This window comes from Cervus elaphus, chromosome 17 (assembly GCF_910594005.1).
Source record: "Cervus elaphus chromosome 17, mCerEla1.1, whole genome shotgun sequence".
Lineage (NCBI taxonomy): Eukaryota > Metazoa > Chordata > Mammalia > Artiodactyla > Cervidae > Cervus > Cervus elaphus.
Window position 1 is genome coordinate 23,200,316 of NC_057831.1, and position 16,620 is coordinate 23,216,935.

General features: G+C 38.2%; 1 protein-coding gene across 4 annotated transcripts in view; it reads left to right on the forward strand.

Moving 5' to 3' along the window:
- Positions 1–3,844: 3,844 nt before the first annotated feature.
- Positions 3,845–16,620, forward strand: part of CENPE (centromere protein E) — a 78,762-nt gene continuing 65,986 nt past the window's right edge. For all 4 annotated transcript variants that reach the window (XM_043871246.1, XM_043871248.1, XM_043871247.1 and 1 more), the window contains exons 1-11: positions 3,845–3,965; positions 5,452–5,543; positions 8,144–8,233; positions 8,350–8,468; positions 9,596–9,715; positions 10,162–10,243; positions 10,401–10,468; positions 10,546–10,611; positions 13,622–13,673; positions 15,459–15,546; positions 16,425–16,554. In XM_043871246.1, coding sequence (XP_043727181.1) covers positions 3,910–3,965; positions 5,452–5,543; positions 8,144–8,233; positions 8,350–8,468; positions 9,596–9,715; positions 10,162–10,243; positions 10,401–10,468; positions 10,546–10,611; positions 13,622–13,673; positions 15,459–15,546; positions 16,425–16,554 — 963 coding nt within the window. In that variant the 5' untranslated portion in view covers positions 3,845–3,909. The remainder of the gene's footprint in view (positions 3,966–5,451; positions 5,544–8,143; positions 8,234–8,349; positions 8,469–9,595; positions 9,716–10,161; positions 10,244–10,400; positions 10,469–10,545; positions 10,612–13,621; positions 13,674–15,458; positions 15,547–16,424; positions 16,555–16,620) is intronic.

The window sequence follows — 16,620 nt, forward strand, 5'->3', positions numbered from 1 at the left end:
CTGGCTTGAAGTATTTTGATCATTACTTGGCTCACATATGAGATGAGTGCAGTTGTGCAGTAGTTTGAGCATTCTTTGGCACTGCCTTACTTTGAATGAAAACTGACCTTTTCCAGTCCTCTGGCCATGGCTGAGTTTTCCAAATTTGCTGACATATTGAGTGCAGCACTTTCACAGCATCATCTTTTAGGATTTGAAATAGCTCAACTGGAACTCCATCACCTCCACTAGCTTTGTTCGGAGTGGTGCTTCCTAAGGCCCACTTGACTTCACATTCCAGGATGTCTGGTTCTAGGTGAGTGATCACATCATCGTGGTTATCTGGGTCATGAAGATCTTTTTTGCATACCTCTTCTGTGTATTCTTGCCACCTCTTCCTAATATCTTCTGCTTCTGTTAGGTCTATACCATTTCTGTCCTTTATTGTGCCCATCTTTGCATAAAATATACCCTTGATATCTCTAATTTCCTTGAAGAGATCTCTAGTCTTCCCCATTCTATTATTTTCCTCTATTTGTTTGCACTGATCACTGAGGAAGGCTTTCTTATCTCTCCTTGCTATTCTTTGGAACTCTACATTCAAATGGGTATATCTTTCCTTTTCTCCTTTGCTTTTTGCTTTTCTTCTTTCCACAGCTATTTGTAAGGCCTCCTCAAACAACCATTTTGCCTTTTTGCATTTCTTTTCCACGGGGACGATCTTGATCCCTGCCTCCTGTACAATGTCATGAAGCTCCATCCATAGTTCTTCAGGCACTCTATCAGATAAAATCCCTTGAATCTATTTCTCACTTCCACTGTATAATCATAAGGAATTTGATTTAGGTCATACCTGAATGGTCTAGTGGTTTTCCCTACTTTCTTCAATTTAAGTCTGAATTTGGCAATAAGGAGTTCAAAATCTGAGCCACAGTCAGCTCCTGGTCTTGTTTTTGCTGACTGTATAGACCTCCATCTTTGGCTGCAAGGAATATAATCAATCTGATTTCAGTGTTGACCATCTGATGATGTCCATGTGTAGAGTCTCCTCTTGTGTTGTTGGAAGAGGGTGTTTGCTATGACCAGTTCTCTTGGCAAAACTGTTAGCCTTTACCCTGCTTCATTCTGTACTCCAAGGCCAAATCTGCCTGTTACTCCAGGTATCTCTTGGCTTCCTACTTTTGCATTCCAGTCCCCTATAATGAAAAGGACATCTTTTTTGGGGTGTTAGTTCCAGAAGGTCTTGTAGGTTTTCATAGAATCATTCACCTTCACCTTTTTCAGTATCATTGGTCGGGGCATAGACTTGGATTACTGTGATATTGAATGGCTGGCCTTGGAAACAAACAGAGATCATTCTGTCGTTTTTGAGATTGCATCCAAGTACTGCATTTCGGACTCTTGTTGACTATGAAAGATACTCCATTTCTTCTAAGGGATTCTTGCCCACAGTAGTAGATGTAACGGTCATCTGAGTTAAATTGGGGACGTGTTAATTTCTTCCTTTCTGCCACCTACAGGTGAACGTGGTTCTGAACAACCGCACTTTAGTTTAACAGTCAGGCAAAGGAGGAGGATTCTCTGAGGTAGGCCATTAAGTATGTACATATAACAAAGGCAGTGAAAAGCAAGCCAAAGAAACAGTTCCATATGTAAAATTATTACTAGATAGCCAGTGGAAATTCACTGTATGAAGCAGGGAGTTCAAACTCAGTCCTCTGAGACAATCTAGACGTGGAATGGGGTAGGGTAGGGGGTGGGAGGGTGGTTCAAGAGGGCCAGGACATGTGTATACCTATGGCTGATTCATGTTGATATATGGCAGAAACCAACAATATTGTAAAACAATTATTCTCCAATTAAAAAAATTAGTTTCAACATGCAGTCAGAATTGGCTTTTCCCTGCAACAGTACAATTAAAATTTTTTCATCACATGCATGTATTAATCTTTCATGTAACAAAACAGTTACATAACAAGAGTTAATCAATAAAAATTTTGATTACCCTTAAGTATGCATCCAAATTTTAAGCCTCTCTCTCCAGAAGCTCCTTAATTTCAGACAAGTTCTTTAATTTTTTAAAAACAAAAGAGTTGCATATGCCAAGTCCCATATCAACAGAGATTTAACTTAATTATCGTTTTAGCTCACCCAGAAATGGAGTTGTAAGCTAGTCAATCAGGAATTGCCTAATTGGCACCAGTTAAGCAATCTGACTGATAGGCCCCAGTCATCCCCTAAAGAAAAGTAACTTTTCAATTACCAACCCAGTTTTTTGACCTGTATAAGTTCCTTTTCCCCTTCTGCCTATGAAAGTCTTCCATTTTATACTGGTCCTTGGAGCTCCTGTCTATCTAGTAGACTGGATACTGCCTGATTCAAATCAATTTTGCTCAAATAAAGCCTTACAATTTTTATTATGCCTCTGTTTATCTTTAACAAATCCCTTTGCCCTCCCTAACCACTTAGTTTAAATTAAAACATAGCTTCTTTATTTCTGTATTATCTCACAAAACCCAGCATCTTCGCAGTTTAGCTGTGAGAAAAGTAGTCTATACTAGCTCACATTTGGTTAACCAAAACAATATTGATTAGCCTAAAAAAGAGCAGACTATTTTATTTATAGTTTATCTACAAATTTCTTAAATTTGAGAGAAACCAATAAATATTCACTAAGATTATAATTATGGAATATTATACATTAAAGGTAGATTTATTTTCTTAGTCCTCCCCTCCAAAGGAAATAAGTGTACCTTTCCAGAAATTATGTCAAAATTATTGAGTAATTGAATAGGCAATTTTTTAATTGAATGTTTACTAAACTCCAAATATCTTTCCAGGTGCAGGGTATAAAGAGTAAATAAAAACAAAGTTGCTAACCTCAGAGATGACACTTTGGTGGGAGGAAACAGATACATAGTCATACAAGAATACATACTAATTATATCTGAAAGTTATGAGAAACATTTTAAAAGAAACAGAATAGACTAGAAAGTTGTTATTTTATACAGAGTTCTGAAAAAGCAAGCGCTATTTCTGAAAAACAATTATCTAGACTTCTATTTCTGCTTCCCTGACGCTGGAAAAAATTGAAGACAAGAGAAGAAGGGGATGACAGAGGACGAGATGGTTGGATGGCATCACTGACTCAATGGACAAGAGTTTGAGAAAGCTCCGGGAAATAGTGAAGGACAGGGAAGCCTGGTGTGCTGCAGTCCATGGGGTCGCGGGGTCCGACACGACGGAGCGACTGAACAACAAATTTCTGCTAATAAAAGTTTCACCTAACTACCAGTCTTCAGTAACTCTTTCCCCAAGTCAGCCTATTAGGAACTCACAGCCAATGGGGAAAAGGGAGTGTAAGCAAGCGGAAAATGAACAACCTAAAACCCAAGTTTTCAAAGGAGCACCAGACTGTTCTTTCTGGGCTGGGCAGTAGCTTTCAACTCTTGTCATCTGAGGTACTTCGTTTGTTTCAATTTTTTTTTTTTTTTTTTTTTTTTTGCCCAACTGTTAATGTAGTTCTGTAACGTTCCTAATTCCCTTTTATTAATAAAGAAAAAATTTTCCAGATTTCAAACACTTTAAGGGTGGGGCGAAAGAAGACGTTTCTATAAGGCTTCCAGCACTTAAACGGCATTTAGCAAATATTAATTATTTCCGCTATTACCTGGTGAATCTTTCGCCAGGCGCTTCCTGGACCGGGTCTTTGCGGCCCGAAACCTTCCAACGCAGGATCCTTGGACGTGCCTCCGGCCTGGCGTCCCCCGCGCCGCGACACAGGTGGAACGGGCCGTGACGTCACGAGACCGCGACTCAATCAGACGCGGCGTTTGGGAAATTTTAAATTTAAAGGCGGGGTGGCCCGTACGCTCTGAAGCGCCGGCCGCGGAGGTTTCTGACATATTCCCTGGGATCCAACCAGGCAGGATGGCGGAGGAAGGAGCCGTAGCTGTCTGCGTGCGGGTTCGGCCGCTCAATAACAGGTAGGTAGGCCAGACCGAGCCCAGGTCCCCACTGCGGACTGCGGCGCCGGCATGAACCGGAGGAATGAGTCCTGGCTCCTCTTCCTTAGCTGCCTGGAAGCTCGGCCCGCTTTGTGCCTCGGTTTCCTATCTGTAATGGGACGGGGCAGGATCGAGGATCTAGAGGATCCTTTTCAACTGTGGAATTCTCGTACATCTGTAACCCAGGCTCACCGACGTTAAAGATCCTACTCCCTGCGCTGCACTACCGTCGCCCCTCTGCGGTCCCCACCGCTCCCCTAGGAAAGTCGAAATCGGAAAGATCCTACTGCACTCACCACAGTGCAGTTAAATTTTACGTCTAACTGACTCTCGCTTCCGCTTTACTGTATACTCCTTAAAAGCGAAAACGAATCAGTTTTGTTGCACTGTATTCGGTAGACACTTAGTACTTCAGTCAATAACTGAATTCCGCATTCAGAATGTTGAATGAACGATATTCATCAATATTGATTTGTTTTTTAGTACAGTGTACTGTATTAAAACAGACACTACCATCGTTGCCCAGTGGATCTCACAAAACAAAATAGATAAAAGATATAGAATATTAGGTGGTGATACTGGAGTAATAAATGCTTTAGAGAAAAAGCAGGAAGGGGAAGCAAGGAAAGTCTGTTTGCTATGCCAGTCTTGGGTCCTCGCCCCAGAATGCTAGCAGAGTTTTGTCTCTGAGAAACATTTGTTAAATCTTACTGGGTGCTTAATAAATGAGAATATGAAGATGAGGAATTTCCTATTTTTCCTATTTTTTCCTATATTTTTCCTATATTTCCTATTTCCTATTTTTAATAAACTTATTGATGCATTAGAAGACAGCTACATGAAGAAACCATTATAATATTTCATGACAGATATTATGATAGACAGTTAAAGAATGTTTGCTAGCAAAGTCATTAGTCCTTTAGTGAGATGACTGTAGGGGAGGAACAGGGCAGTGTCGGGGAACACCTGAATCATGAATGAAAGAACAGTTAAGGTACTTAGTGGAAACCTCAGTCAGGGTATTCCAGTCAGGGAAAGGTTGAATCTGATTTTGGGGGTGAACTTCAGGTAGTTGATTCATCTGGGAGTTAAGGTGTATACAGAATTTAGAGGAAGATGAGATTGAAGAGAGAAATTATAGTGATAGAGGTATCAGGTACCAAATTAAAGATTTCAGATGATTTTTAAATGTTTTGAGAGAGAGAGAGACATATCAACTGCCACTACTGGATAGGAAGGTGGAAGTGAAGAGTTTCACAAAGTGCATGAAAGTGCAGGAGGTCACTGAAGCCCCATTTAAAAGTGTTGCCACCTCAAAGGTAGATTTTACACATTTATCTTATTTACGGTATAAGTCATTACAATCTTTTTAAATATTTATCAGATGATGAAGTCTTTGTACTATCTCATATAACACAGCTTTTATGACCAGTTATTCTAAAATGCAGTGTTTTTATTCTTTTAGAGAAGAAGCATCTGAAAAAGATACTCAAGTGTACTGGAAAACTGACAATAATACAGTTTATCAAGTTGATGGGAGTAAATCCTTCAATTTTGGTAAGTTCATAATAGCATCAAAAGTTAACCTGGTATCCTTTTTCTATTATGGGTATAAAAGCCTTATGAATAACACTGGATTTGTCACTAAAGATCAAACCAGGCTTTCAATAAACTGCTTCAATGGAAACTTTGAAAAATTGTTCATCCATCATTTATAAGCTAACAAATTGATGCTTAAATACAGTAGTCGTAAAAAAGAAAAAGGAATTGAAAAATTAAACACATACACTATTACTGTATTCACAGTAACTTATGACTGAAACTAACATTTTTCCTCTTACTCATGAGAGTACTTTTGGTCTAAAATTCTGTAAGCCCAAAATATGTTGCTTACTGTCAAGTCATCTTTAAGATCTTCCAATTTGTTTTCATTGTTTTGGTTTTTTGTTTGTTTTTCAGCTATTTTCAAAACTCTTTAAAGAATAAATAGTGAAGATATTGCTACTTTGTCTGCTAGAATACAGCAGGGACCTACCTCTGCTGTTGTAGAGCTTACATAATGGAAAGAAAGACTTTAAACAAGTAGTTTCACTTATGCTGACATAAGCTTTTGCAGAGATCTAACTAAACTGCTGAAACTCCAATACTTTGGCCACCTCATGCAAAGAGTTGACTCATTGGAAAAGACCCTGATGCTGGAAGGGATTGGGGGCAGGAGGAGAAGGGAACAACAGAGGAGGAGATGGCTAGATGGCATCACCAACTCGATGGACATGAGTTTGAGTAAACTCCGGGAGTTGGTGATGGACAGGGAGGCCTGGCGTGCTGCGATTCATGGGGTCGCAAAGAGTTGGACACGACTGAGCGACTGAACTGAACTAAACTTGATGTCTGGAATGGTACCATTTACACCAGGATGTGCAGGATGAGTGACAGCTAGCTAGAACAGAGGGACTCCCAGGCTCTGATGATTAGCTAGACTGATGTATGCATTGACTGAGCATGTATATAGTGCTGGCAGCTATAGAGCAGTGCCACGGTGCCAGGCACCGTTCTAAGTGCTTCATATAGATTCCCTCATTTAACCCTCCTAACGAGCCTGTGTATTTGGTGCCTTCTTGTTTTAATGAGGAACTGAAGCAAAGTGGCCTGGAGTCACATAGCCCGCAAATAAGAGAGAAAGGCTCCAGATCTGTATTCTAGCCACACCACCATGCTGCCACTTAGACTCCCTAGAGCGACAGTGACATCCTCTGAACAACCTCAGCAGTAAGCGTGGTTAAGTTGTCAAATTAGTGTGAAACTAGAAAGCCGCAAAGATGTGTGGAAGAGAAAACGAGTTCTGGTAAAGGAATGTTTGATGGTATTAACATAATTTTTTTTTTCAAACTTTTTGTTTTGTGTTGGGGTACAGCCAATTAACAACGTTGTGGTAGTTTCAGGTGGACAGTGAAAGAACTCAGCCATACATATACGTGTATCCATTCTCCCCCAAATCCCCATCCCATCCAGTCTGGCACATAACATTGAGCAGAGTTCCTTGTGCTATACGATAGGTCCTTGTTGGTTATCCATTGTAAATGTAACAGTGTGTACATAACCTTCCCGAAGTCCCTAACTCTCCCTCCCCCTGGCAACCATAAGTTCGTTTTCTAAGTCTGTGAGTCTCTGCTAGAGATTAGAAAACCTGAGTACCGCAGATTCTCAGTAGCCATATATGCCCATAGAGAATCTGGACTCATCCACGTATCTGAACCACATAACGTTAAGGTTTGAATCACCTGCCATCTCTTCTTGCTCTGAGATAATGACCCTTAAGCAGCCTTCAGATGGCACTCAGGTTGTCCACATTGCTCTGCCAATAGGGCAGATGTGTGGTCGCCGTGCAAGGAGTATAATCACTGAACTGTTGATTGCAGGTCAATAATTTTCCCTCCTGATTTACAAATCCATTTCTTGCGAGCTCTTTAAGGTGAGGCCACCACTAAAAGAGTGGTCTATTTTTAATGTGCTAACAAAAGCAGAGAACCACATCCTGGGCTTGTGAATTCATCAGTGTGAATCCTACCCTAAACACCAGCCTTCTGCAGCCAGCTCATTGATCATTCCCCATAACACTTCAGCTTTGGTCAGTTCTTTTCCTCCAGATATCTGCATTTCTTGGTTTAGTCTGAGCTAGACTTTCTTACCAGGTATGTTAGAAACATTAGAATTTCTCAAAGAATAGTAATAGTCTGCATTTCCTAAGTGTTAATATATGTTCACAATAATTCTATGAAGAAGATATTATATGTCCATTTTACAGATTAGGGAACTGAGGCATGGAGACATCAACCACTTGCCCAAAATCACAGAGCCTGTAAGTGGCAGAATCAGGATTTGCAGTCTTGATTCCAGATCCCCATATTCAGATTCAGCCACCATGCCCTACTGCCTCTTGAAAACACATAGGATAATAGACTTGTAATTTTCTGTGTGAGGACCAACACATTTTACCTAGAGTATTTTCATAGGACCAATGAGTTGAAGAAAATATTGTACCTTAAATATTCTATCATCCCATATCCTGAAAATTTTATTTCTTTGGGCAACTACTAATTCAGAGTGAAAATACAGTCAATTTGTTTGGTTTAACTTAAATATGTTTTGTTTTTTAGATCGTGTCTTTCATAGTAATGAAACTACTAAAAATGTGTATGAAGAAATTGCAGTACCAATCATAGATTCTGCCATCCAAGGCTACAATGGTGCGTATTCATTGCAGAAACATTGCAGTCTTTGGTGTCTGTTCAGCAGGTTTCGATCATTTTCTACACTGTAGATTCATTTGTAATCTCTGCATGTGTGTGTTTTGTTTTTGCAGGTACTATATTTGCCTACGGGCAGACTGCTTCAGGAAAAACATACACCATGATGGGTTCACAAGAGTATTTGGGAGTAATACCCAGGGCAATTCATGACATTTTCCAGAAAATTAAGAAGGTAAACAACTTAGCTACATTTCTAGTACATGCAGGTGAAAATAGTGATAATAGGATAGCAACCTTACTGTTCTCTTGTAATGATGAAAGGAACTATATTTACAGTTATCTCTTAATTATCCAGGGGGAAAGAAGGAAGGCATAGCATAGATTCATTTTTTTTCCCCATAAACTTACTTAGGAAACTTAAAGTTCTTTCCCTTGAATCATGAAGCAGTACTCCTACCAAACAGTGGGCATTAAGGAGCAGGAAAACCTTATCACAGTTGCATCCTTATTGCCTTTGTTTAGCTACCAGTGATTATTAAGGAGCAGTAAAAAGTAGACTAGATAAAAGACAAGGAGAGCAGAAGGCCAGAATAGGCAACCTAATTAGTTAAGAGTTGATTTTAAATTACTTTTTCATCATTATTTTAATGATTTTTAATTTCTTCAATATATACAGGTTGAGTTTTATTTTGAAGTTAGAGAGTTGGATGGGGTCCTTTCCTGTTACAATTCTATGATACTATTGGTTATTTCTGAAACTGTTTTTATGTTTTTTGTTGTTGTTTATTATTGTCAGTATAGAAACACAGTGAGAATTTTTTTTGGTTTTTTGTTTGTTTTACAAAGATAATTTCTCAAAAGACAAATACCACATGACTTCACCTCTATGTAGAATCTAAAAAAAAAAAAAAATGAACAAAGAGAAACAGACTCATAGATAACAGAGAACAAACAGGTGATTGTCAGAGGGAACAGAAGTTGGAGGAATGAGAAATAGGGTAAGGGAGATTAAAGGGTATAAACTTTACGTTAGAAAATCAATGAGTCACAGAGATGAAATGTGCAGAGTGGGGAATATAGTCAATCCTATTGTAACATCTTTGCATGGTGACACATGGCAATGAGATTTCCAAATGAGATCATTTGGAAATGTATGGAAATAGTGGCCCACCGTGTTGTATACCAGGAACAAACATAGTGGAGTGGGTCAACCACACATCAGCTAAAAAATAAACTAAAATTTTATAAAGGTGTTTTCTCAAAGAATATTTTAATATTTAATATTAGCACATGAGCATTCGTTATTAGGTTTTCATAACTGGATGATCTCTGAAGTCGTCACGTATCTTTTTCTTCTAGTTTCCTGATAGGGAATTTCTCTTACGTGTGTCTTACATGGAGATATACAATGAAACCATTACAGACTTACTTTGTGACACTCAAAAAATGAAGCCTTTAATAATTCGGGAAGACTTCAATGTGAGTAACAGAATTAACAGGGTGGCTCAAAAGTTAAATATACTGATTGGGATTATTTTTTCTTGAACATTTGCCTTTACTTTCTGTATACTTTAAAGTATCTCCTGTTAGTATGGTTTGTTTTTTATTTTCTTTCTTAGACACTTAAAGAGATTATCTCTTAAGTAATATGTATAGTTTTTAAATATTGACAGTTATAGTATTTTGGTGTAAGTGCTTATAAAGAGCAAAGTGGAACTATCAGGTTAGAATTTGGTATACTTTGGCATAGGAAATGCATTGTAAATATCAGAAATATACTTATTATTTTCATACAGAATAAAGATCCCCATTTTCCACGTAACATCCACAAATGAACTCTATGATAGTTTGTACTTTCTTTTTGAAATGCGAACTTTTAAGTGACTTATATTTCCCTACTTTTACTGTAATTAAACTTGTTTCAGAGGAATGTGTATGTGTCTGACCTCACAGAAGAAGTTGTTTATACATCAGAAATGGCTTTGAAGTGGATCACTAAGGGAGAAAGTAAGACTTTGTACTATATTTCTTCAAAACACTTATAGAAACGATTTAATTGAATGTATTTGGCTTTAAATCACACTTTTCACTTTTCATCTAAAATACAACTTAGTGTTTTTCTTTGGATTTTAATACACACAGCTGAAATGTGACTCTCTTACAGAGAACAGGCATTATGGAATTACAAAAATGAATCAGCGAAGTAGTCGTTCTCATACCATTTTTAGGATGGTAGGTAATTCTCTCTGTATTTTGTCTTTCCAATTAAGAATACACTAATTTTTCTATAAGTTGCCTTTTCTTTCTAGATTTTGGAAAGTCGAGAGAAAGGTGAACCTTCTAATTGTGAAGGATCTGTCAAAGTGTCCCATTTGGTGAGTATTGAGGAACCATGATAATGTACTATATGAGCCAAAGTAAAATTTAATTTAGCTGCTGAAGGTTTGGTTTCATAAGAACTATTGACTGTTTGGCAAAAGCATCTATAAATTGGTAGTTGAGTCTCATCAGTAACATGAAATTACTAGCAGAAATGCAGGAAGAGGTCAGAGAATCTCACTTCCTGGGATCTTACGCTGCCACTTCCTAAGCTTTAGATGTAAGAACTGTAGGAGTGGGGCTTTCCCTAACCAGTAATCGAGAAAGGGCTCATTCTATGCACACTTAAGAGTTAATGCAATCTTGGGATTCGATGGGGTTTTATTTTTTGGCCTCCACCAGTGCAACTGAGATTTGTGAGATGAATGAAAACCTGGGTGAGATAGTTAAAAAAAAAAAATCACATTACTCTAGTTTATGTTCAGTATCTGTCTGTTGGTAAGTGAATATAAGCATTATGCAAACATTCCTTCTTGCTGAACTGCTTCATTTTTCTTCTTCTTTTTTTTTTTTGCTTCCTATTCCTTACTGTTATTGTTTTGTTCTCTGTCTTCAAGGCCTAAATTCTTTAGTTTGATGTGGGATATGATTTAAGATTACTGCATTTGATTTGAAAACTTCAGGGGAAAAAGTAATAAATCTATAATATGTTTACTTTCAGATTTTGAAAACTCAGTTAAATATCTAATTCCAGGTCACCTTAGTTAGTTATTTTACCATATAAGTATAGCATTTATTTTAATAGACTGGTCTTTTAACAACAACAACAACAAACATAACTTCTGTTTTGTTGTCCAAAGCTGGCCTGTGATATATCACTACAATTTTAACTTTTAATATGATTTAGCTTTACTAGTCTTGACATACGCAGTGATCCATTTGGTGTCTTTTCTCATATTTTTTGATGATGTATCATCTAGGGACCATAGATACTAGCTAACCCAACACGAGATTTACCAATTACTCTTAAGTATCTTATTGGAAAGAAGACTTCCCCAAAGAGTCATTTTCTGGCTCTTTAAAGATGGTTTTTTGGTTATGTGTTTTTGAGTGTCTCCTGGCCTTCCTGGAATAATAACATCCAAGTGCTCTCAGCCCAGGTCCTTTATTTTCTGGGTTTCTTTCCTCCTACCCTCCTAATCAAAGCACAAGAGTGTTCTGTAGCCTTTCTTCCCTTGTTTGCCCTCAGGCATTGTTACCATTTCTGTGTTGATGATGGTCAAGTATTTATTGTTTCTGAAGTCTCTGAGTTCTAAGTCATGTCTTTCCATAAAGATTGTCCCACTGTTAGTTATCTCAAGCTTCAGTGGGTCTAAAGCCAAATTAATTTATTCCTATCATAGTGAATATTCCTTTTACCAGTAGTACTTATATCTGAATTCATGCTGCTTTCCTTACCACTTTGCCCCTTTATTATGCCTCTGCCGAGATCATTTGTAGTAGATGCTGTGTAACAGTGGTTAGATTTCTTTAAGTATTTTAGTGAAAACAGTACATATCTGAGACAGAAATGTAAAACAAGAGTACATGATTATCTGCCCACTCCCCAAAGAAAGAAGTAATTTAAATCTCCCACCTTCTTTTAATACATTAAGAATATTTACTGGGCTCTCAAATTAAAAAAAAAAAAAAGAAGGCATCCCTCACTCCTTGCTGTCTTCACTCCCACCTCCCTAGCCCAAGCCACCCTCATCTCTCACTGCACTAGCCTCCTGATTGGGCTCCCACTGCCGCTTGTGCCCCCCTACAGCTCATTTTCCATCGAGGGGGCCACAGGTGATCCTTCAGAAAGTTAAATCAAGGCATGTCACTCTTCTGCTTAAAGTCCCGTCTCGGCTTCCCATTGTATTTGGGAAATCCAGAGTCCTCATCCTTGTTTACAGAGCCCTGAGTAATCTGACTCCTGTTTCCTTCTCTTAACACTGTATTGTCCCATCTCCACTTCACCAACTCTGCCTTGCTACTTGTTCTATTTTATGAACATACCAAGCTCATTTCTGTTTTGTGACTGGACATACTGGCTGCTCTTTTAATCTGGACTGTGTTTCCCTTGGTCTTGCATAGCTGCCTCCCTCTATCATTTCACATCTTAGCTTAATGGGAAGCCTTCCCCTACCAAATTGGAGAACCTCCTCTGTCCTTTCTTCCCTCTTCCAGGACTGTTTAAATTATCTTTATTACACTTACCATATTCTGTTTTTCATTTCTTTGTCTTTTTCTGTCTCCATCAATTTCCTCCTCTCATACACTCCATAGACAATATAAGCTCTATGAGGGCAGGGACCTTGCCATATCCCTAGTACCTAACATACTACCTGACATGTAGTATGACTGTCATGTAGCATGACAGTCACTTTTTTCAGCAATATCTGTGAAATGAAAGGAGTTCATGCTTTTAAAGATGCTGCAGTATAGTCAAAAACACATAACTAGCTCTACACAGTAAGTGTTGTAAGAATAAGTCATACCTATAATGACCTCTGGGTGCACAGTTTAAAAGAGCAGCTCATTCAACGAAAGGGAGGAGGAAGGATAAAATCAGCAAAGCTACATTGAGCAGGTAACATTTGCCTTGGGTCCTGAATAAAGAACTTTAGAAGTAAAAGAGAATGGCATAGAGTAGCACTTGGAAGTGTAGAAGTATGTGAAGTATTCAGGGTGTAGTGAGTAGTTCCACTTGAGTTAGGCATTAAGTAATGAATAGATACAAGGCTGAAGCAACATAAGTGCCAGATTGCAAAGAATCACATTCACCATGATAAGGTTTTGAACTTAGTATACAAAATAGAAAACCTATTCTGGCAGCATTATGGAGGATATGTTATGTTACAAAGAAGGAACAAATGTTACAGATTGGTTTGACAAGGGAAGGCCTAAATGGTGGGGTGAGAGATGAAGTTACAGATGGAGTGTTCAAGTAAACTGTGTGTTTAAAATGTTCTTTCAGTAGGTTGGATTTTATCTCAAGTTATACTTTCTAAAGGTTCATTTCCATCCATCTTACAGAATTTGGTCGATCTTGCAGGCAGTGAAAGGGCTGCTCAAACAGGTGCTGAAGGTAAGGAAAACGCATGAAATACGACGTGGACTTGAGTGTCTTCTGATTCTTTTGCAGAATAAAAGTGCTGCCGTGCATTTTAGAAACTGATAAAGTAATGATAATAATAATACTGTGATAAAAGTCCTCAGGGTAAAAAGTAGCTTCTGTATCTGACCGGTTATCTCATTTGGGATACTATGTGTGTGTTAGTCACTGAGTCGTGTCCAACTTTTTGCAACCCCATGGACTGTGGGACCCCACGTGACCCACCAGACCCCTCTGTTCATGGGATTCTCCAGGCAGGAATACTGGAGTGGGTTGCCATTTCCTTCTCCAGGGAATCTTCCCTGGGCCAGGGATCAAACCCAGGTCTCCCACTTTGAAGGCAAATTCTTTACCGACTGAGCCACCAGGGAAGTCCTTGGGCTACTATACCATCAGTTTTTTAAAAAGTCAAAACTATACAGTTTCTAGGATTGCATAGCTGAAGAGCTTATGAGAGTACCATGAAAAACATCTAAATTTTCATAATCAGTAAGAAAATTCAGAAAGGTCATGGGGCACACAGTTAATATTCAGACATTAATAATTCTTAAAGACAACCAGCTACAATATTTAGTGTACAAAAAGATGCAATATACAATAATAGTTTAGAAGATGTAATACCTCAGAAGAAACTCAACAAAAATTGCACAGGACCAAAAAAAGAAAACTTCAAAGCAGACCTGAAGGACATAACCAAATATTAATACATAAACAAATGGAAACACATACTTAGATGGAAAGGTGCAAATTAAAGATGTCAAGCCGCTCTCTGTGTTAATTTCCTGCCGCCTGACATAAAGTTACCCAGCTGAGCATGGCCCGTATCCACCAAATCAAACCTGTGAAAAGGAAATACATACTGTTGTTTCAAGTTGGCTTATTAAATAACAGTATTATAGCAGTAGCTAAATAATGCATCTGTGAAATAACAGCTATTCAGAGTTATTTGATGCATTATTTTTTGTGTACATAGTAGATTGGAATCCTACATATCCCTCAACAGGGTTCTGGGTAAGTAATTTCTGATACGTCCATACAGTGGAATTCTATGTTATAAAAAAGAATGAAAAAGACCAGTATTTACTAATCTGATATGTATATACTGCCAAGTGAAAAGAAGCAAAGTGCAAAATAGTATATATAGTATGCTACTATTCGTCTGAAAATTAAAGGGAGAAATGAGTATGTATGAACTTGTATTTCTAAAAATCTCCAGAAGAATAAATAATAAACATGGTTTCCTGATAGAGGGGACAGGAAGCCTGTCCTGATTGGGGCATAAATCTGGAAGAGAGCTTTTTCAGAGTACTTGTTCTTTTTTTTAATATTAGAGTCATGTGTGCGTATTTAGTTTTAAAATTAATGATTTTGGGGTTGTGAGTCCATATAGGAACTAATTTGGTTTTAAGTCTGCAGTTGTCTGTATTTGAAGTTTTAAAAAAACTAGATTCAAATGGAGTAATTAGAGGAGATCTTTTAGGAAACGGACTTTTCCTCCCTCTTGTTCTTTTTTTATTCATCTTTTTTGTTGTGCTGTTTCTCTCAGGTGATAACCTTTCTGATTCACCTAATAGGTGGGAGGGTAGGGAGAGAGCACCTCCATCAGTGATATTAAAGGTAGACTCAGATTTAGTCCAGAACAGAGACTTCAACATCTGTCCCTTTAATTTTTACTTTCTCTCATAATTTGCTGATAAATAAATTCATCATCCAATACAGGGCTCAATATTAGTTTTTATATTTGTGTAATAAATGCAGGTTTGCGACTCAAGGAAGGCTGTAATATAAATCGAAGTTTGTTTATTTTGGGACAAGTGATCAAGAAACTTAGCGATGGACAAGTTGGGTAAGTGTATCCCACTGTACATTTATCTGTTAATACTTATGTTTAAATTAGGTTGAAAATTTTAATAGTTTGGTGTGTGCTTGCTCAGTCATGTCCGACTCTTTGCAACCCCATGCCCTGTAACCTGCCAGGCTCCTGTGTCCATGGAATTTTTCAGGCAAGAACACTGGAGTGGTTTGCCATTTCCTACTGCAAGGATCTTCCTGACCCAGGCATTGAACCCACATCTCTTGAGTCTTCTGCGTTGGAAAAGGCAGATTCTTTACCACTGTGCCATGTGGGAATCCCTTAGTGACACTCTATATGTACCTATTTCTTTCATATATTCAAAAGTTCTCATGACTCTGTGAGCATTTGTGGCTTCTTATACATATGATCCTAGAGGAGATCAGTCCTGGGTATTCACTGGAAGGACTGATGCTGAAGCTGAAACTCCAATAATTTGGCCACCTTATGCGAAGAGCTGACTCATTGGAAAAGACCGTGATGCTGGGAGGGATTGGGGGCAGGAGGAGAAGGGGACGACAGAGGATGAGATGGCTGGATGGCATCACTGACTCAATGAACATAAGTTTGGATAAACTGCAGGAGTTGGTGATGGACAGGGAGGCCTGGCGTGCTGCGGTTCATGGGGTCGCAAAGAGTCAGACACGACTGAGGGACTGAACTGAACTGAACCGATACATATGATGGTGTCCTACTAAATTTACTTTCTGTATTTTAAATATTTTTTTAGTTAATAGTTTCGATCTGCCCCATGTAACCTGTAAAGAATTAATTTTATAACTGTAGCTATTTTAAGGTTCTCCATTAAAAACCAACCAATTTTGTTATATAAAAGCTTTCTCTTTTTCTTCCCAAACTCATTTCTCATTAAGTGGTTTCATAAATTATCGAGATAGCAAATTAACACGAATTCTCCAGAATTCCTTGGGAGGAAATGCAAAAACACGTATTATCTGCACAATTACCCCGGTGTCTTTTGATGAAACACTTAGTACTCTCCAGGTGAGTGTGATTTTTATCTCAACTTAATATGAGGGGATATCATCTTTAAGAAGGAAAAATTTCCCA